This window comes from Balaenoptera borealis, assembly GCF_965194805.1.
Source record: "Balaenoptera borealis genome assembly, chromosome: 7".
Lineage (NCBI taxonomy): Eukaryota > Metazoa > Chordata > Mammalia > Artiodactyla > Balaenopteridae > Balaenoptera > Balaenoptera borealis.
In genome coordinates this window covers 89,114,369-89,135,701 of record NC_138864.1, presented here as the reverse complement: position 1 = coordinate 89,135,701, position 21,333 = coordinate 89,114,369, and the positions used below count along the sequence as shown (strand labels likewise).

Sequence of the window (21,333 nt, the reverse complement as noted above, 5' to 3'; positions counted from 1 at the left end):
CTAGTGTTCATTGTTCATTAATAAGCGCCTAGTGTATGCACCTAGTGTATTCACAGGTGATTGAGATACGTTTCCTGACCTCAAGGGCTCAACCCCACCAGGGGAAGTAAGACACATATATTTCACCACAATTTGGAGCAGAAAGTGAGAATTGCTGTGAGAAAGATATAGATAAAGGACTGTGGGGTTTTAGACAAAGGAATTGCATTAGGTTTTATGAAGAAAGTGACATTGGCTTGGGGCCAAAGGAGAAGGACAATTTAGACAGGCACGGGAGGGGAGGTAGGGGTGGACGGGTGTCAGGGGAAGCAATTCCCATAGAATGAACCACATATGGACCTACCCCTGTAGGAGGGCTGTCTCACAGCAGAGATCTCTCGTTTGGCAGAATTAGCCAAAATTTGGGATGCTTATATAGAATTAGATATAATGAAATAAATTCCTTTTAAAAAGTGAGATTTGATAGAAGAAAGATTTCCTTTTCACACGCCTTTAACTTGAAGTAAAACAATGTATGGCTTAATTTCTTAATTAGGTTTCAATAAATAATTTTTCCATTGTACCTAATTTAATATGTGTATAATTGGAAAATTGACATTTTTTTGTTTGAAAATGTTTCTGCAAAGGCAGATTATTATTGTCCAGAAGACGGTGATGGAAAATATTTCTCTCTTCCTCACCTTTTCATCCCCTCATGTCCATTCTCCCAAACCAGAGTGAATTTATAAATCTGTGAGCCAAGTGAGAAAATGAAAAAAAAAGCCAGGTGTGATCTGACTTACAGGAATCCATTTTATCACTAGCTCCCCGAGAATGTGTTTGTTTAGTAAAGTGAGTTACATCCAAATATGTTTCAGACAAATATATGTGGAGTGTAACATAGCTTTAAGACTGCAATAACTGTTAAGACAAGTGGTGACAATTTCTCAGTAAGAAATCAGGCTTGAGAAATGTCAAGGCTAATTTTTCATCCAACAGTGACTGTCAGACAGTGCCAAACATCTTGGTGTCTTTGTATTCCATTGAAGGAGACAGGAGCCATTTGTATTCAGTAATGCAATGTTGAGTGAGTCAAACTTCTGACTTGTGATCGTGTGATTTATCGCTAATATTGCCCAAGATACAGAGGGGCTTCTCTGCCTGCATTCGGTATCCATTTCCCAGTTGCAATTAATCTTTATTACAGTCCATAGCTCACCTCTGGTTTGGAATGTTAAAAAGATGCCTCGGAAGAGAGTCTGGAATCAGTTTCTTCTCCTTCAAGTTTTACCCTCTCGATGAAGCTTAGCCTGCCTGCCCACTGCATTTCACATGAACCTTCATCCCAGAAAGTCGTACTTCCTTGTAAAAAATGCAAACGATTTAGAAGGACACAAAAGAGGTACATAGCAAATGAAAGTCTGTCCGCCCTACAAATCCCATCCCCATATGTCTTCCAAATAGATTGCAAGCCCCTAAAGGTGGTGTTTTACTCATATGTGTATTTTTAGCATCCAGCAAGTTACTCAGCAATAATCAAGGCTTAAAGAAATGCTTTGTTGGGTAAATGAATCAATCAAAGGGTGTGGAGGAGAGTGGGCTAGAACTTCCGTGGTAGACTTGGGGAAGTATAGTATTTTGCTTTTCAAAATGTGGTGCTCGGACCAGCAGCGTCAGCATCTTCTGGGATCTGGGTAGAAATGCAGGACCTCAGGCTTACCCCAGGCTACTGGATCAGAATCTGCATTTTAACAAGATCTTCAGGTGATCAGTGAGCGCTTTAAAGCTTGAGCCAGCGTACGGTTGTCCTTTGTATATCTGCAATATAATTAAAATGTGAGCTTTCACAAATAAACGCAAGGAAAGGCATGTGATTTGCATTTAAGCGGTATGCCGTGGAGGCCGTATCCATCAGTGTATACCCAAGGAATTTGTAAGGCCTTCATGCTTCACTCCCTGGGTGTGAAGCTGTCCTTGGGTGTGGCTGTCCTTGGGTGTCCTGTAGGACTGTCATCCTGGGCCGTTTCCAGACCATCACCTCTAGGGCCCACATCTGGTCAGTCCTAAACCCCAGTTTGAAATAGACACATTTCACTTCACCCAAGAAACAGTTCAAACCACAGTGTAGAAATCCCATAGAAACCTTGCTTGTTGACTCAGGATGCCGGCACATCACATTTAAACTGCTAGACAGCAGACGTGTTATTCAGTGTCTAAGGTGTGGTTTCCTCATCTGTAACATGTCCTGCTTTGATGACTTAGGAGGACTAAAGGAGTTAAACACTTGAGAGTTTGCACATGGTAATCAGTCCATATGTATTCACTCTTTTTTTAATTGAGGCAAAATTCACACAACATAAAATTAACCATTTCAAAGTGAACCATTCAGCGACATTTGGTACATTCACGATATGTTGTGCAAATGTCACCTCTACCTAGTTCCAAGACATAAACTATCATCACCCTGAAAGGAAACCATGTACCCATTAAGCAGTTGTTCCCCGTTCTCCATCCCCCCAACCCCTGGCCACTACCAATCTGCATTCTCTTTCTATGGATTTTAACTCTTACTAATGATATTTTTATTAGTCACAGAAAGAAAAAAACAAACCCAAAAAACTCAGATTTATTTCTTCTTCTGTCTACTTTTATTGCTTTCCACGTCCTGAAAAACAGGAGGTTTGCTAATGATGGAAACTGGAAGTAGAGATGTGATGTAACTTCCAAGCAATGGTTCATAAAGTGTGGTCCCAAATTAGCAGCATCCACATTACCTGGGAACTTGTTACAAATGCAGATTCTTGGGTTTGCCCCAGAACAGCTGAATCATAACTCTGGGGGTGGGGCCCAGCAATCTGTGTTTTAATAAGCTTCCAGATGATTCTAATGCATGCTTCTGTTAGAGAACCATTGCTTTAAATACACCAGATATTACCTTTCCAAGCCTCTAGGGATGGCTACAGGTGCCTTCACACACACCTGTACCATCCTTGGGCCCAGGAACACATGTACTGGCCTAGGAGAGGAGGTCTTCCAGTCCTGTTTCTTTGATGCAGGCATCAGCTAGGGAATCTTTCCTGCTATCCTCTGGCCTTTGGAACAGTCAACAGAGCTGTTGCCTAGGCTTCCTCCAGTGACATCAGGGTTACTGTGCAGCCACAGGCACAAACACAAGTCACCCCTGCTGTTATTTAATCCTTTCCCCTCTTGGTGCTACTTCATACTCAAAGGGAGGACTTTTCAGCAGCGTGTGGATGTGATTGCTTGCTGTATTTCACACACACTGCTTTTGTTGCACTATATCAAAGTGCAGGCAGCATTCCTTTTTGGTTGATTAATGTTCAATTCGAGGTCTATTATGAACCTCCAGGCTTTAATTACTATACCATTACCCAGTCAATTCCTTGCCATTTTATATTTATGGCCTTTATTATGCCTCTGCATGTGCAATTGCCTAATTTTATTCTGGAAGAATTTCACCTCATTAGCTGGGTTTTATACCATTCTTCTCATTTGTCCATATTGTTTTTATCTCGGTTCCTTGTGTGTGCTTTCCACCTTGTTTTTTCACCAATCTGACCCTTTGTACATACTTTTTCTCCTTTTCCTGGGATGCATTGTTCTTTTGCCCTTGGAAACAGCTCTTCAAGTTTTTGCAAACTCTTCTCTGGGTGGTCTTTTCCCTGGTGATCTGTTACACTCACTCTTAACTGGTTGTTCCATCTGGATTGCTTGGTGTCATTGGCCCTTCCAAAGGCCTGGAGGCCCAGCTCTTCGGCCCTGGACATACTATGGACAGTGGTTTCTCTCTAAAGGGCCAATTAAGGAACAGGAAGAAGCTTTTTTCTTTTTTAAAGACTATGCTGCTAAAAATAATTTCTAAAAGACCTCTAAAATGCCTTACTAACACTCCCTATCTCAATCCCCCCAGTGCCTCAGAAGAATTTAGAGTTTGGTTTGCTTGCTTTTGTATTTTCTTACGTTCCATCCCCGACCTGCTGAATCAAACTCTGGGGAGCAACCCAGCAGTCTGGGTTTCATAAGCCCCCAGATGATTCTGATGCCCACTCAAGTTTGAGAGCCACTGTTCTAAAAAGATGCTGAAAGAAGTTCAGGAAACCCACCTAAGTCAGAAATAATATTTATTCCACCTGAGTCCTTACTTTGCCAAAGAGCAAGATTAATAATTTCGATAGCAGTTGTGTTTGGTTTTTTGTTGTGTGTGGTTTTTATCAACATCTTTGCCCTAGAGTTATAAGAATATTTCTGTAAATCAAGAGCTCATGTAATTATTATAGCAATAGTAGATCAATCGTCTCCCCCACTGAGTATTTGAGATGTCTCAGGCACTAAAAGATCTTTACCTCCATTTTTTATTTTCATTTAATCTTTACAGCCCTTTGTAGGTTGGTATTCCTGTTCCCATTTTTATAGGTGGAAACTCAGGTTAAGGAATGTGTGTCAAGTCACCAAGTCTGTTAGATGTAGATCTAGGAAGATCACCTCTGTCCAGAGCCACGTTATCCAGTCATCTGTTACCATGTTAAGGACTTTCCCGATCAAAGCTTTATTATTATTATTTCATCCTCTCCTTTTTCAGTAAGCGTAGGTATCATGTGTTTCAGTAGGAATCAGTAACCAGGAATGTGTGCTCTAGGGTTAGGCCACCTAAGTTCCTGAGGTGGGTCTGTTTATTTCTGTGCTATGTGAACCTTGGGCAAATTATACGACATCTTTTTGCTTCAGTTTCTCCATCTGTAAAGTGGGATAGTGCAGTATTTCTGTCATGTGGTAGTACATGTACCTTAAATGAGATAATCAGTGAAAACACTTAGAACGAGACCTGGGAAATAAATGCTCTTGATAAATATTAGCTGTGATTTCTCCTTCTCTGCCCTCTTGTCTGTGCCGTTAAAGCTCTTTACTTTGGGGCTCACTCTCCTTATCTGTGAAGAAGGAGTGGTGGATCAGGTGCATAAGCAGCCTGGAATTCTGATTTTTTCTGGTTTATTTTCCTGCTTGGCATACTTGCTATAATTTTAATGTTCTTTGTTCTCTGCCCACTTAAAATCATATTAAGGCTTTGGCATGTTTATTTGATTTTAGGGACTTGCTCAAAATTCATGATCATGATTAAGCTCTTGTGCAACCCCCTTGAGGCAGCTCAGTGCTCTTTCTAAAGCTTCTCTCTGGCTTTCTGAGACCCATCACCATTAGCATTAGTACCAAAGGGAACATAGAAGATGGCTCCCTCTTGGCCCCCAAGTCTCTGCGAGAGGACCCCACTGTGGCCTTACACGTTGACTTCGGAAGATGTCTGCGTCTTTGATGATGAGATCTAAGGGCTAACACTTCACTCTGGGGTGTTCCCTGATTCTGTTACTAATGTAAAAGTACCCCTGTGTTGGGGGTAGTGAAGGGGCTCATTGATAAAATAAAGGTTTTTATTTCTTATTTATTGGTTTAACATGGGAGACGACTGGCATCTCCTCTGGTGGGTCAAGAGGCAAGTTTTAATAGAGCTTGTGGGGTTGACAAGACTCCGAGGACGGGTGTCCTATGGTGGCTGTAACTGTTTAGTATTGGGACTTTATTGCCAAGACTATCAGGCTGTGACTTACTTTTTGGGGTCCTTGCTCATTCTCTGCACTTGTACAACCCCGTATTCCTGTGGAAGATTCCTGCTTGAATATGAGCACATGGGACTTCCTATCTTGCATTTCTGGTGTAAGTAGGTGGTGACACCGTTTTTATGCTCTCATGCTAGAATGATGGGAGAGCCTCTGCATTGCTTTCATCTGTCCCCAGTGGCCCGTCATCAAAGAGCCAATCTCACTGCAGTCATGATTTTCGTTTAGTTGCTGGTAAATGTTGGCCAAGGGCCTCGAGGGAATCGGAAGAGGGAGGGCAATAAAGCGATAATAAACACCAACTCTGTCAAGTCTGCTTTAGGCATTTTGCCTTTGTTTTGTGATTTAGAATGCACAACAGTCCTGTGAAGTGGGCTTTCTGGAATTTGTGTACAATTCACAAAAAGACGGAATGCCTCACGCAAGCTTACACTAGTTTGGCCCAGGCTCTCTATGTTATACATGCTTCCCGCAGCAGCTTTGGGTCAGAATTGGGGCGAGACGGACAATCCCTTCTCTTTGGAGAGAACACGGTCCAGGTTCACATACTGTCCTTGCTGGCCTGTGAGGAGACCGTTAAGCTTCATGTGACCGTCAGAGTCAAAGCAGCCTGAACAAGAAACCTCCACAGATGAGAGGAGATGGAAGAAGCCCTTGAGGCTCGGTCCAGGGCTGGCTACAGGGAAAGCAGAATGGACTGGACTCGCCCCAGATGAGGAGAGCTTAAGGGAAAGTGGAGGAAAGTGTGACAGGGACACCCAGCTGAATATAAGTCAGCAACATGATGCTGAAGCTAAGAGGCAGGTACTAGAGTGTGGTTGACCATGTACTTGGCCCTTAATGGTAACTCCCAAGCCAGATAAGTTTGTCACCAATGGAGAAGAAGAACTCAAAATGCATGGAAGTAAAGCCTGTGGGGACCCTCCACACAAAGTCATTAACCCTGAGCAATCCTTACTGACCCTTAGGGGATAAATGAGATAAGAGAGAACCTTATACCTTTGCCTAGAAGGGTCTGGGATTTATAAACCCACTTCAGTGAGATAGAGGAAATTGATCAAAGTTCCCTTAGCCTCTTGAAACATGAAATCCATTGAGTTTCATGGCAATGTGTATGTGAAGGCAGTTTGTAAAATATAATGGGGAAGGAGGAGATTTGGAAATTGAAGACCTTAAAAATTGAATTCCAGGAGTGACTTAGGCTATGATCTAAGCAGGTCACCTCTTCCTCTTGTTTTAACTTTCTTAAGAGAATAATAATAATACCTGCCTTATCCATTTTATGGACTTGTTGGGGAATCAGTGGATAGAAAATACGTAAATATACTCCGTAAAGTTGAAGTATTTAATAAAATGTTTTTATACTTAATATTGCATAAATATCAAGTGTTCTATAAAATATGCAGATAGTTTCAACTACTTTCGGTGTATGAAGTATTCTAAAATGAGTGATAATAGCAGTTTTTAATATGTGCTCCATCCATCGAGGTTTCTGTTCCAGCATGTTTGCTTTTAAAACCAAAGAGTGAGGGAAAAAAATAAAGATGAAAAATATGCTTTGATATTTCCAGATAGAGCTCAAAATATCTCACGTAAACATGATTAATACCAGAATGTTGAAATTGAAAATAGATATATTAGTGTATATATTAAGTAAAAAAAAAACTACTGTCTAGTCTAAGAATGATCTCTCACTGTAGTAATATCTTATTAGTAACATTCATAACAATAGTCTTTTCTGAATATTTCTGTGACAGTGTTGACCTTAAAGCCCACACAGGCAACTTGAAAGATTTGTGTCGGCTTTGTCTAAAGAAACCAATCAAGAAGGAGAGTCTATTTTTCTTTAGGTGGGTAAATATAATAAGATGGAAGGCACATTTTTTTAAAAACAGATCTTTATTCATAGGACTCTTTTTTAAATTATTTATTTATTTATTTATTTATTTATGGCTGCGTTGGGTCTTTCTTGCTGCGCGCAGGCTTTCTCTAGTTGCGGTGAGTGGGGGCTACTGTTTGTTGTGGTGGGAGGGATTCCCATTGCAGTGACTTCTCTTGCTGCAGAGCACGGGCTCTAGGCACGCGGGCTTCAGTAGTTGCGGCACACGAGCTCAGTAGTTGTGGCTCGTGGGCTCTAGAGCACAGGCTCAGTAGTTGTGGCGCACGAGCTTAGTTGCTCCACAGCATGTGGATCTTCCCGGACCAGGGCTCGAACCCGTGTCCCCTGCATTGGCAGGCGGATTCTTAACCACTGCACCACCAGGGAAGTCCCTAGAGATGGATGGTACGTTAAAGAGTAAAGAGAAGAGCTTTTCCAAGCTGATTTACGTATTGGTTACTTAAATTACTCCTTAATTTAGTACCTGCTAATAAACAGTGCCTTGGAAATGTTTTCGGAACATTTATTGGCTGCAGTAATTCCACCTACAGTGTATTCAGATCACATCCTCATTAAGTATTGATGTGCTCATGAAATGTTAATTGTTAATGTGAAATGCCAGGGAATGTCCTCGCTGGGAGCTGGGGGCTGGCTGAAGACTGCCTGTCTCCTGTCTTTTCTTTATGTTCTGTCTTCTTGCTCTGTTTTCCCCGCTCATTTCCCATCATCAAGAGATTCAGATTTGCTCCTTGATGGGGCAATCTCAGATACAAACATTTTCAAAGAGAAATAAAGATTCACTGATTGATGGGAACTTAGTTGTTCTTCCCTCCTGCTTTCCTGAACTGGAATTCCTGATTAGAACCAGAAAGGATTCTCCTAAAAGGAAGAGGGTGATTCAGGCTCAGTCGAATGAGACTGTTCACGTTCAGGCAAATTTCCAAAAGAGACCATGGAGAGGGGCAGAGGCTTTCAAGGACTCCAGCGCTGGTCCTTCCTGCTTGGCAGGAGAAGGGATTTAGTTGGAGTTTATGACCAGCTTTCTCAGAGGAAAAACAACCAGCTCAGAACACATTTTGGCTAAAGAGACTGTAAGGAAGAATTTTATCATAAATCCCAAGGACAGCAAAGGCTAGGTTCATGCTGATATGCAATGCATAATTATTTATGTGAGCATGTGCTGCAAACAGTTGACAGTTGACAGGTCCCACAAAATGGGATGGTTCATCGACTTCTTGGAAAATCATAAGGGTGATAAAGCAACAATGATGAACTTTGAAAACTGCCCTGATTCAGCAAGTGGAACTGTTTAGGTCGTGATTAGGGTTAGGTATACGTGCAATGCTGGAAGGAACATCCCCAAATGGAAATGGTTGATTTGTTAGTGTGGTACTGTCAGTGCAAACAATAATTATGTATGTGTGTATGTTTGTGTTATTGTTACAGTGTTTGTGTGGATAACAATGGGAGCACATTTGTATTGAAAGCCTACTCCTTTGGTTTTATTTTATTTTATTGATTTATTGATTGATTGATTGACTGATAGGTAAGGAGTGGATTTATTTACAGCGAAACACACTCCACAGACAGAGTGTGGGCCATCTCAGCAGGCAAGAGGCCCCAGGATATGGGGAGGTTAGTTATTATAGACTGGGTAATTTCTTTTTTTTTACTACCTACATTTTATTTATTTATTTATTTATTTATTTATTTATTTATTTATTTATTTAATACAGCAGGTTCTTATTAGATATCTATTTTATACGTATTAGTGTATGTATGTCAAACCCAATCTCCCAATTCATCCCACCACCACCACCCCACCCCCACTTTCCCCTCTTGCTGTCCAAATGTTTGTTCTCTACAGCAGTATCTCTATTTGTGCCTTGCAAACCGGTTCATCTGTACCATTTTTCTAGATTCCACATGTATGCGTTAATATACGATATTTGTTTTTCTCTATCTGACTTACTTCACTCTGTATGACAGTCTCTAGGTCCATCCACGTCTCTACAAATGACCCAATTTTGTTCCTTTTTATGTCTGAGTAATATTCCATTGTATATATGTACCACATCTGCTTTATTCATTCATCTGTCGATGGGCATTTAGGTTGCTTCCATGACCTGGCTATTGTAAATAGGACTGCAATGAACATTGGGGTGCATGTGTCTTTTTGAATTATGGTTTTTTGTGGGTACATGCCCAGTAGTGGGATTGCTGGGTCATATGGTAATTATTTTTAGTTTTTTAAGGAAACTCCATACTGTTCTCCATAGTGGTTGTATCAATTTACATTCCCACCAACAGTGCAGAGGGTTCCCTTTTCACCAGACCTTCTCCAGCATTTTTTGTTTGTGGATTTTCTGGTGATGCCCATTCTAACTGGTGTGAGGTGATACCTCATTGTAGTTATGATTTGCATTTCTCTAATAATTAGTGATGTTGAGCAGCTTTTTATGTGTCTCTTTGCCATCTGAATGTCTTCTTTGGAGAAATGTCTATTTAGGTCTTCTGCCCATTTTTTGATTGGGTTGTTTGTTTTTTTAATATTGAGCTGTTTATATACTTTGGAGATAAATCCTTTGTCCGTTGCTTCGTTTGCAAATATTTTCTCCCATTCCGAGGGTTGTCTTTTCATCTCGTTTATGGTTTCCTTTGCTGTGCAAAAGCTTTGAAGTTTCATTAGGTCCCATTTGTTTATTTTTGTTTTTATTTCCATTACTCTAGGAGGTGGGTCAAAAAGGATCCTGCTGTGATTTATGTTATAGAGTGTTCTGCCTATGTTTTCCTCTAAGAGTTTTATAGTATCCGGTCTTACATTTAGGTCTTTAATCCATTTGGAGTTTATTTTTGTGTATAGTGTCAGGGAGTGTTCTAATTACATTCTTTTACATGTAGCTGTCCAGTTTTCCCAGCACCACTTATTGAAGAGACTGTCTTTTCTCCATTGTATATCCTTGCCTCCTTTGTCATAGATTAGTTGACCATAGGTGCATGGGTTTATCTCTGGGCTTTCTATCTTGTTCCATTGATCTATGTTTCTGTTTTTGTGCCAGTAGCATATTGCCTTGATTACTGTAGCTTTTTAGTATAGTCTGAAGTCAGGGGGTCTGATTCCTCCAGCTCCATTTTTTTCCCTCAAGACTGCTTGGGCTATTTGGGATCTTTTGTGTCTCCATACAAATTTTAAGATTTTTTGTTCTAGTTCTGTAAAAAGTGCCATTGGTAATTTGATAGGGATTGCATTGAATCTTTAGATTGCTTTGGGTAGAATAGTCATCTTCACAATGTTGATTCTTCCAATCCAAGAACATGGTATATCTCTCCATCTGTTTGTGTCATCTTTGATTTCTTTCATCAGTGTCTTATGGTTTTCTGAGTACAGGTCTTTTACCTCCTTAGGTAGGCTTATTACTAGGTATTTTATTCTTATTGTTGCAATGGTGAATGGGATTGTTTCCTTAATTTCTCTTTCTGATCTTTTGTTGTTAGTGTATAGGAATGCAAGAGATTTTTGTGCGTTAATTTTGTATCCTGCAACCTTACCAAATTCATTGATTAGCTCTAGTAGTTTTCTGGTAGCATCTTTAGGATTCTCTGCCTGTAGCATCATGTCATCTGCAAACAGTGACAGTTTTACTTCTTCTTTTCCAATTTGTATTCCTTTTTCTTCTCTGATTGCCGTGGCTAGGACTTCCAAAACTATGTTGAATAATAGTGGTGAGAGTGGACATCCTTGTCTTGTTCCTGATCTTAGAGGAAATGCTTTCAGTTTTTCACCATTGAGAATGATGTTTGCTGTGGGTTTGTCGTATATGGCCTTTATTATGTTGAGGTAGGTTCCCTGTATGCCCACTTTCTGGAGAGTTTTTTTCATAAATGGGTGTTGAATTTTGTCAAAAGCTTTTTCTGCATCTATTGAGATGATCATATGGTTTTTATTCTTCAATTTGTTAATATGGGTTACCACATTGATTGATTTGCATATATTGAAGAATCCTTGCACCCCTGGGGTAAATCCCACTGGATCATGGTGTATGATCCTTCTAATGTGTTGTTGGATTCTGTTTGCTAGTATTTTGTTGAGGATTTTTGCATCTATATTCATCAGTGATATTGGTCTGTAATTTTCTTTTTTTGTAGTATCTTTGTCTGGGTTTAGTATCAGGGTGATGGTGGCCTCGTAGAATGAGTTTGGGAGTGTTCCTTCCTCTGCAATTTTTTGGAAGAGTTTGAGAAGGATGGGTGTTAGCTCTTCTCTAAATATTTGGTAGAATTCACCTGTGAAGCCCTCTGGTCCTGGACTTTTGTTTGTTGGAAGATTTTTAATCACAGTTTCAATTTCGTTACTTGTGATTGGTCTGTTCATATTTTCTATTTCTTCCTGGTTCAGTCTTGGAAGGTTATACCTTTCTAAGAATTTGTCCGTTTCTTCCAGGTTGTCCAATTTATTGGCATAGAGTTTCTTGTAGTAGTCTCTTATGATGCTTTGTATTTCTGTGGTGTCCATTGTAACTTCTCCTTTTTCATTTCTAACTTTATTGATTTGAGTCCTCTCCCTCTTTTTCTTGATGAGTCTGACTAAAGGTTTATCAATTTTGTTTATATTCTCAAAGAACCAGCTTTTAGTTTTATTGATCTTTGCTATTGTTTTCTTTGTTTCTATTTCATTTATTTCTGCTCTGATCTTTATGATTTCTTTCCTTCTACTAACTTTGGGTTTTGTTTGTTCTTCTTTCTCTAGTTCCTTTAGGTGTAAAGTTAGATTGTTTATTTGAGATTTTTCTTGTTTCTTGAGGTAGGATTGTATTGCTCTAAACTTCCCTCTTAGAACTGCTTTTGCTGCATCCCATAGGTTTTGGATCGTCGTGTTTTCATTGTCATTTGTCTCTAGGTATTTTTTGATTTCCTCTTTGATTTCTTCAGTGATCTCTTGGTTATTTAGTAACATATTGTTTAGCCTCCATGTGTTTGTGTTTTTTACATTTTTTCCCCTGTAATTTATTTCTAATCTCATAGCGTTGTGGTCAGAAAAGATGCTTGATAAGATTTCAATTTTCTTAAATTTACTGAGGCTTGATATGTGACCCAACATGTGATGTATCCTGGAGAATGTTCCATGTGCACTTGAAAAGAAAGTGTAGTCTGCTGTTTTCGGATGGAATGTCCTGTAAATATCGTTAAGTCCATCTTGTTTAATGTATCATTTAAAGCTTGTGTTTCCTTATTAATTTTCTGTCTGGCTGGTCTCTCCATTGGTGAAAGTGAGGTGTTAAAGTCCCCCACTATTATTGTGTCACTGTCGATTTCCTCTTTTTTGCTGTTAGCATTTGCCTTATGTATTGAGGTGCGCCTGTGTTGGGTATATATATATTTATAATCGTTATATCTTCTTCTTGAATTGATCCCTTGATCATTACGTAGTGTCCTTCCTTGTCTCTTGTAACATCCTTTATTTTAAAGTCTATTTTATCTGGTATGAGTATTGCTACTCCAGCTTTCCTTTGATTTCCATTTGCATGGAATATCTTTTTCCATCCCCTCACTTTCAGTCTGTATGTGTCCCTAGGTCTGAAGTGGGTCTCTTGGTGACAGCATATAAATGGGTGTTGTTTTTGTATCCATTCAGCGAGCCTGTGTCTTTTGGTTGGAGCATTTAATCCATTCACATTTAAGGTAATTATTTATATGTATGTTCCTATGACCATTTTCTTAATTGTTTTGGGTTTGTTTTTGTAGATCCTTTTCTTCTCTTGTGTTTCCCACTTAGAGAAGTTCCTTTAGCATTTGTTGTAGAGCTGGTTTGGTGGTGCTGAATTCTCTTAGCTTTTGCTTGTCTTTTAAAGATTTTGATTTCTCCCTCAAACCTGAATGAGATCCTTGCTGGGTAGAGTAATCTTGGTTGTAGGTTCTTCCATTTCATCACTTTAAATATATCATGCCACTCCCTTCTGGCTTGCAGAGTTTCTGCTGAGAGATCCCTTATGGGAGTTCCCTTGTATGTTATTTGTTCCCTTGTATGTTATTTGTTGTATTTCCCTTGTTGCTTTTAATAATTTTTCTGTCTTTAATTTTTGTCAATTTGATTTCTATGTGTCTTGACATGTTTCTCCTTGTGTTTGTCCTGCCTGAGACTCTCTGTACTTCCTGGACTTGGGTGGCTCTTTCCTTTCCCATGTTAAGGAAGTTTTAACTATAATGTCTTCAAATATTTTCTCGGGTCTTTTCTCTCTTGTCTTCTCCTTCTGAGACCTCTATAATGCTAATGTTGGTGTGTTTAATGTTGCCCTAGAGGTCTTTTAGGCTCTCTTCATTTCTTTTCATTCTTTTTTCTTTATTCTGTTCCATGGCAGTGAATTCCCCATTCTGTCTTCCAGGTCACTTATCCATTCTTCTGCTTCAGTTATTCTGCTATTAATTCCTTCTAGTGTATTTTTCATTTCAGTTATTGTATTGTTCATCTCTGTTTGTTTGTCCTTTAATTCTTCCAGGTGTTTGTTCTTTAATTCTTCTAGGTCTTTGTTATACATTTCTTGCATCTTCTTGATCTTTGCCTCCATTCTTTTTCCAAGGTCCTGTATCATCTTCACTATCGTTTTTCTGAATCCTTTTTCTGGAAGGTTGCCTATCTCCACTTCATTTAGTTGTTTTTCTGGGGTTTTATCTTGTTCCTTCATCTGTTACATAGTCCTCTGCCTTTTCATCTTGTCTGTCTCTCTGTGACTGTGGTTTTTGTTCCACAGGCTGCAGGATTGTAGTTCTTCTTGCTTCTGCTGTCCACCCTCTGATGGAGGATGAGGCTCTAAGAGGCTTGTGCAAGCTTCCTGATGGGAGGGACTGGTGGTGGGTAGAGCTTGGTGTTACACTGGTGGGCAGAGCTTAGTAAAACTTTAATCGGCTTGTCTGCTGATGGTTCGGGCTGGGTTCCCTCCCTGTTGGTTGTTTGGCCTGAGGCGACCCAGCACTGGAGCCTGCTCAGCTCTTTGGTGGGGCTAATGGAGGACTCTGGGAGGGCTCATGCCAAGGGGTACTTCCCAGAACTTCTGCTGCCAGTGTCCTTGTTCCCACGGTGAGCCACAGCCACCTCCCGCCTCTACAGGAGACCCTCCAACACTAGCAGGTAGGTCTTGTTCAGTCTCCTATGGGGTCACTGTTCCTTCCCCTTGGTCCCGATGCGCACACTACTTTGTGTGTGCCCTCCGAGAGTGGAGTCTCTGTTTCTCCCAGTCCTGTCAAAGTCCTGCAATCAAATCCCGCTAGCCTTCAAAGTCTGATTCTCTGGGAATTCCTCCTCCCGTTGCTGGACCCCCAGGTTGGGAAGCCTGACATGGAGCTCAGAACCTTCACTCCAGTGGGTGGACTTCTGTGGTATAATTGTTCTTCAGTTTGTGAGTAACCCACCCAGCGGTTATGGGATTTGATTTTATTGTGATTGCACCCCTCATACAGTCTCATTGCGGTTTCTTCTTTGTCTTTGGATGTGCAGTATATTTTTGGTGATTTCCAGTGTCTTCCTCTTGATGATTGTTCAGCAGTTAGTTGTGATTCTGGTGTTCTTGCAAAAGGAATCACTCCTTGGTTTTAAACCATTCACCCTATTCTGCACTCCCTCACATTACTTCACTATTTGGAACTCAGTCTGTGTCAATCCAACAGCACTTTCATATACTTTTCCTTCTTCCCCTTTTTACATTCTCCTTCTTTTTTCTTCCCTCCTTCCAAATACTCTTCCTTTTATCTCTCTTTCCTAAATGCCTTCCCCTCTTTGTTCCTTGTCTATACTCCTTGCCTTTTTTGATCACTTACTGAATGCTGAGTGCACTGCACAGACCCAGTCTGCGCCATCCTCATCTCTGCCAGGGATGCTGCAGCCCCTCCAGAAGGACTGCACTTTCTTTCTTAGTCCCTACTATCCATTCTTTACACCTGCAGATCTTTTCAAAACAAATCAGGTCACGTCACTCACCTGTCTAAACCTCCTGTTTAGCATCTCAGGATATGAGAATGACCCCCCCATGCAGCCCGCGGCAGTGGTTTCAGCCCACATCTATGCACTCTGGCTCACTCTGCTCCGCTCAGGCTCCTGGAACCTAACACTGCCCTGTACAATTACAAACCCTTCCGCATGGTAGACCAGGCAGTGTACAGAGGTTGTGTCCAAAACACATCTTACTCAACTCAGGGGCTCTGTCCTTGATCTCTACCTGAAATATTCTTTCTCCCAGACCTTGACTTGGCAAGCTCTCTCTCACCCTTTGATTCCCAATAGTCACCTAGTTGTCTACACTCTCCTCCCCAAGTCTTCCCTGTTACTCTTTGCCACCTCAACTACTTTTTTTCATGGCACTTGTTATAAACTGTAATTACCTCTTTTGTTTTATCTGTTTCCCTCAATTAGAATGGATGCTCTGATAAGTCAGAGCCCTGGTCTTGTTCTCCACTTTATAGGCCTAGGCATCTTCCTGGTAGACAATAGGTACTCAATTACTACTGTTTATTGAATGAATAAAACACCATTTCTGCCACTGAAGAGGTCATAGTCTGGGGGAAAAACAGCATTAAGTCGATGCACAACATTGTTGTAAATGCTACTGGGATACACCTACTCAGGGTGGTGTAGCTTTTAAGGACATTCCAGACAACTCCATTGAGGAAGTGGGAGGTGGTTTCAGAGATGGATATGCTGATTATTCCTTTTGTCAACGTATGAATTTGAAGCTTGGCAACCTTTTTTTTTTTTTAAATTTTGTGCGTTTTAGAACAATTGGCTAATTCCCCTTTATTTTTGAAGTTTAGTAACTTTAAAATAGAGTTTTCCTATTTTGTTTTACTTTTGTTTAATACATGTGCAGAATGACTCCCTTAGTTATGGTAGGAATATCTCAAACTACCTTAAGGAAAAAGGAGAATTTATTGGATGGCCCAAAGGATTTTCAGCGGAAGGGTTTAGCAAATAAACCGTAAGGTTAGGGAAGTAGCTTTGCTCAAGGAACATGTGGGACCAGCCGCTCAAACGCTGTCAGAGCTACCACTGCCTCTCCTCTCTGTTTTCCCTTGCATTTTGGTTTGCTTTCCTTTTTTCTTTTTTTATTTTTATTTTTGCAGATTCACTTTCAGGTAGTTCCTACACTCATACCTCGTGGGTACTGTCAGCATAGTTGGGCTCATTTTTCCCTTTTTGTGTGGTGAGTCTCAGGGAAGGACTCTGGTTGGCCCAGTTTGTGTCATGTGTCCCTTAGGTGTGGTCCGGTCAACTAGTGCCAAGGGTGAGATCTTGTAAGAACATGGAAACTCCTGTGGGAAATATATGATTAAACGTAGGAGCTGAACCATTAAAAAAGAACAAAATAATGCCATTTGCAGCAACATGGATGCGACTAGAGATTATCAAACTAAGTAAAGTAAGACAGAAAGACAAAGACAAATACCATATGATATCACTTACATGGGGAATCTAAAATATGACACAAATGAACCTATCTATGAAACGGAAACAGAATCACGGACATAGAGAACAGACTGGTGGTTGCCAAGGGGGAGGTGGTTGGGGGAGGGATGGAGTGGGAGGTTGGGGTTAGCAGATGTAATCTTCTATATATATAGAATGGATAAACAACAAGGTCCTACTGTACAGCACAGAGAACTATATTCAATATCCTATGATAAATAGAAAAAATATTTATAAAAAGGAAAAAAATGTAGGAGCTGAAGTCATAGAAAGAGAGTTGCTATTCCCAGGAAAGGGAAGATACGACCGGGAGAAAAAGAGAGTGGTTTTGTCAATTAAGTAAAAAGTCTTTACTGTGCTATTTTAAAAATCTCTCCATGGGCACCTCTGTGTAAGTGGAAACCAATGAGCAAAATATCCTCTTACAGAGTTGAAAACGGTTTTAGGAGATTTGGAAAACATGAGAGTTTTCAGTCCTTTTACAGAGAATATACTTAAAATACAGTTTTGTTCTGCCCCCAAGAGCCCTAGTTTGGTGGTCTGGAGTGGATCTGTTACTCTGTTACAGTAGAGCCAACATTTTTGATGTTTTCTGCAAACTGACTTTCCTTTCTGAACTGTTCCCTTTCCTGCTTGCAGATTGTGCTTGAGAACAGTAGCCGAGAAGATAAGCATGAATGTCCCTTCGGCCGCAGTAGTATAGAGCTGACCAAGATGCTGTGTGAGATCTTGAAAGTGGGCGAGCTGCGTAAGTACATGTATTTCCCACAGAGTGTGAGGCTTGGCAGAGACCCAGCTTCCAGGGTAGTGCGCTGACCTACATGCAGGGTTCCCAAGGTGCTGACAGCTAAGCACGAGCATCCCTGTGGACCGAACATTCTTTGGCTCAGGTTTCCAGTGTATGTATTTCTTTATGTCTGCCCTGGGAATAAATGTTATTAAAATCTACAGGGATAGAAAACTGTGCAGGTATTGTGAATGAATTTCAAATATTATAAAAATGAGTGTATATTAAGAAATGAGTGTATATTATTCTGTTTAGGGAAAAGATCTATGGATTTCTTTTTTAAAATTCCAGTTTTTATGCTACCAGTAGATCATTTTCTTTTCATTTTTTTTTTGAATTTTATTTTATTTATTTTTTTTATACAACAGAGTCTTATTAGTCATCAATTTTATACACATCAGTGTATACGTGTCAATCCCAATCTCCCAATTCATCACACCACCACCCCCACCCCCCCGCCACTTTCCCCCCTTGGTGTCCATACATTTGTTCTCTACATCTTTGTCTCAATTTCTGCCCTGCAAACCGGTTCATCTGTACCATTTTTCTAAGTTCCACATACATGCGTTAATATACGATATTTGTTTTTCTCTTTCTGACTTACTTCACTCTGTATGATAGTCTCTAGATCCATCCACGTCTCAACAAATGACCCAATATCGTTCCTTTTTATGGCTGAGTAATATTCCATTGTATATATGTACCACATCTTCTTTATCCATTTGTCTGTCGATGGGCATTTAGGTTGCTTCCATGACCGGGCTATTGTAAACAGTGCTGCAATGAACATTGGGGTGCATGTGTCTTTTTGAATTATGGTTTTCTCTGGGTATATGCCCAGTAGTGGATCATATGGTAATTCTATTTTTAGTTTTTTAAGGAAACTCCATACTGTTCTCCATAGTGGCTATATCAATTTACATTCCCACCAACAGTGCAAGAGGGTTCCCTTTTCTCCACACCCTCTCCAGCATTTATTGTTTTTAGATTTTCTGATGATGCCCATTCTAACTGGTGTGAGGTGATACCTCATTGTAGTTTTCATTTGAATTTCTCTAATAATTATAGTGATGTTGAGCATCTTTTCATGTGCTTCTTGGCCATCTGAATGTCTTCTTTGGAGAAATGTCTATTTAGGTCTTCTGCCCATTTTTGGATTGGGTTGTTTGTTTTTTTGATATTGAGCTGCATGAGCTGTTTATATATTTTGGAGATTAATCCTTTGTCCATTGATTCGTTTGCAAATATTTTCTCCCATTCTGAGGGTTGTCTTTTCGTCTTGTTTATGGTTTCCTTTGCTGTGCAAAAACTTTGAAGTTTCATTAGGTCCCATTTGTTTTTGTTTTTATTACCATTACTCTAGGAGGTGTATCAAAAAAGATCTTGCTGTGATTTATGTCACAGAGTGTTCTTCCTATGTTTTCCTCTAAGAGTTTTATAGTGTCCTGTCTTACATTTAGGTCTCAAATCCATTTTGAGTTTATTTTTGTGTATGGTGTTAGGGAGTGTTCTAATTTCATTCTTTTACATGTAGCTGTCCAGTTTTCCCAGCACCACTAATTGAAGAGACTGTCTTTTCTCCATTGTATATCCTTGCCTCCTTTGTCATAGATTAGTATAGTCTGAAGTCAGGGAGTCTGATTCCTCCAGCTCCGTTTTTTTCCTTCAAGACTGCTTCGGCTATTCGGGGTCTTTTGTGTCTCCATACAAATTTTAAGATTTTTTGTTCTAGTTCTGTAAAAAAGGCCATTGGTAATTTTATAGGGATTGCATTGAATCTGTAGATTGCTTTGGGTAGAATAGTCATCTTCACAATGTTGATTCTTCCAATCCAAGAACATGGTATATCTCTCCATCTGTTTGTGTCATCTTTGATTTCTTTCATCAGTGTCTTATAGTTTTCTGAGTACAGGTCTTTTACCTCCTTAGGTAGGCTTATTACTAGGTATTTTATTCTTATTGTTGCAATGGTGAATGGGATTGTTTCCTTGATTTCTCTTTCTGATCTTTTGTTGTTAGTGTATAGGAATGCAAGAGATTTTTGTGCATTAATTTTGTATCCTGCAACCTTACCAAATTCATTGATTAGCTCTAGTAGTTTTCTGGTAGCATCTTTAGGATTTTCTGCCTGTAGCATCATGTCATCTGCAAACAGTGACAGTTTTACTTCCTCTTTTCCTATTTGTATTCCTTTTATTCCTTTTTCTTCTCTGATTGCCGTGGCTAGGACTTCCAAAACTATGTTGAATAATAGTGGTGAGAGTGGACATCCTTGTCTTGTTCCTGATCTTAGAGGAAATGCTTTCAGTTTTTCACCATTGAGAATGATGTTTGCTGTGGGTTTGTCGTATATGGCCTTTATTATGTTGAGGTAGGTTCCCTGTATGCCCACTTTCTGGAGAGTTTTTTTCATAAATGGGTGTTGAATTTTGTCAAAAGCTTTTTCTGCATCTACTGAGATGATCATATGGTTTTTATTCTTCAATTTGTTAATATGGTGTATCACATTGATTGATTTGCGTATATTGAAGAATCCTTGCATCCCTGGGATAAATCTCACTTGATCATGGTGTATGATCCTTTTAATGTGCTGTTGGATTCTGTTTGCTAGTATTTTGTTGAGGATCTTTGCATCTATATTCATCAGTGATATTGGTCTATAATTTTCTTTTTTTGTAGTATCTTTGTCTGGTTTTGGTATCAAGGTGATGGTGGCCTCATAGAATGAGTTTGGGAGTGTTCCTTCCTCTGCAGTTTTTTGGAAGAGTTTGAGAAGGGTGGGTGTTAGCTCTTCTCTAACTGTTTGGTAGAATTCACCTGTGAAGCCATCTGGTCCTGGACTTTTGTTTGTTGGAAGATTTTTAATCACTGTTTCAATTTTGTTACTTGTGATTGGTCTGTTCATATTTTCTGTTTCTTCCTGGTTCAGTCTTGGAAGGTTATACCTTTCTAAAAATTTATCCATTTCTTCCAGGTTGTCCATTTTATTGGCATAGAGTTTCTTGTAGTAGTCTCTTAGGATGCTTTGTATTTCTGCGGTGTCCATTGTAACTTCTCCTTTTTCATTTCTAATTTTATTGATTTGAGTCCTCTCCCTCTTTTTCTTGATGAGTCTGGCTAAAGATTTATCAATTTTGTTTATCTTCTCAAAGAACCAGCTTTTAGTTTTATTGATCTTTGCCATTGTTTTCTTTGTTTCTATTTCATTTATTGCTGCTCTGATCTTTATGATTTCTTTCCTTCTACTAACTTTGGGTTTTGTTTGTTTTTCTTTCTCTACTTCCTTTAGGTGTAAAGTTAGATTGTTTATTTGAGATTTTTCTTGTTTCTTGATGTAGGCTTGTATAGCTATAAACTTCCCTCTTAGAACTACTTTTGCTGTATCCCATAGGTTTTGGATCGTCGTGCTTTCATTGTCATTTGTATTGTTCATCTGTTTGTTTGTTCTTTAAGTCTTCTAAGTCTTTGTTAAACATTTCTTGCATCTTCTTGATCTTTGCCTCCATTCTTTTTCCAAGGTCCTGGATCATCTTCACTATCATTATTCTGAATTCTTTTTCTGGAAGGTTGCCTATCTCCACTTCATTTAGTTGTTTTTCTGGGGTTT

The 21,333-nt window shown here is 39.7% G+C and overlaps 1 protein-coding gene across 10 annotated transcripts in view; it reads left to right on the top strand.

Annotated features, from left to right (window-relative positions):
- The window catches only part of ELMO1 (engulfment and cell motility 1), a 552,023-nt gene that overhangs the window by 281,205 nt on the left and 249,485 nt on the right, over positions 1–21,333 (top strand). For all 10 annotated transcript variants that reach the window (XM_082399508.1, XM_082399510.1, XM_082399509.1 and 7 more), the window contains one exon: positions 17,579–17,687. In XM_082399508.1, the coding sequence (XP_082255634.1) occupies positions 17,579–17,687 (109 nt within the window). The remainder of the gene's footprint in view (positions 1–17,578; positions 17,688–21,333) is intronic.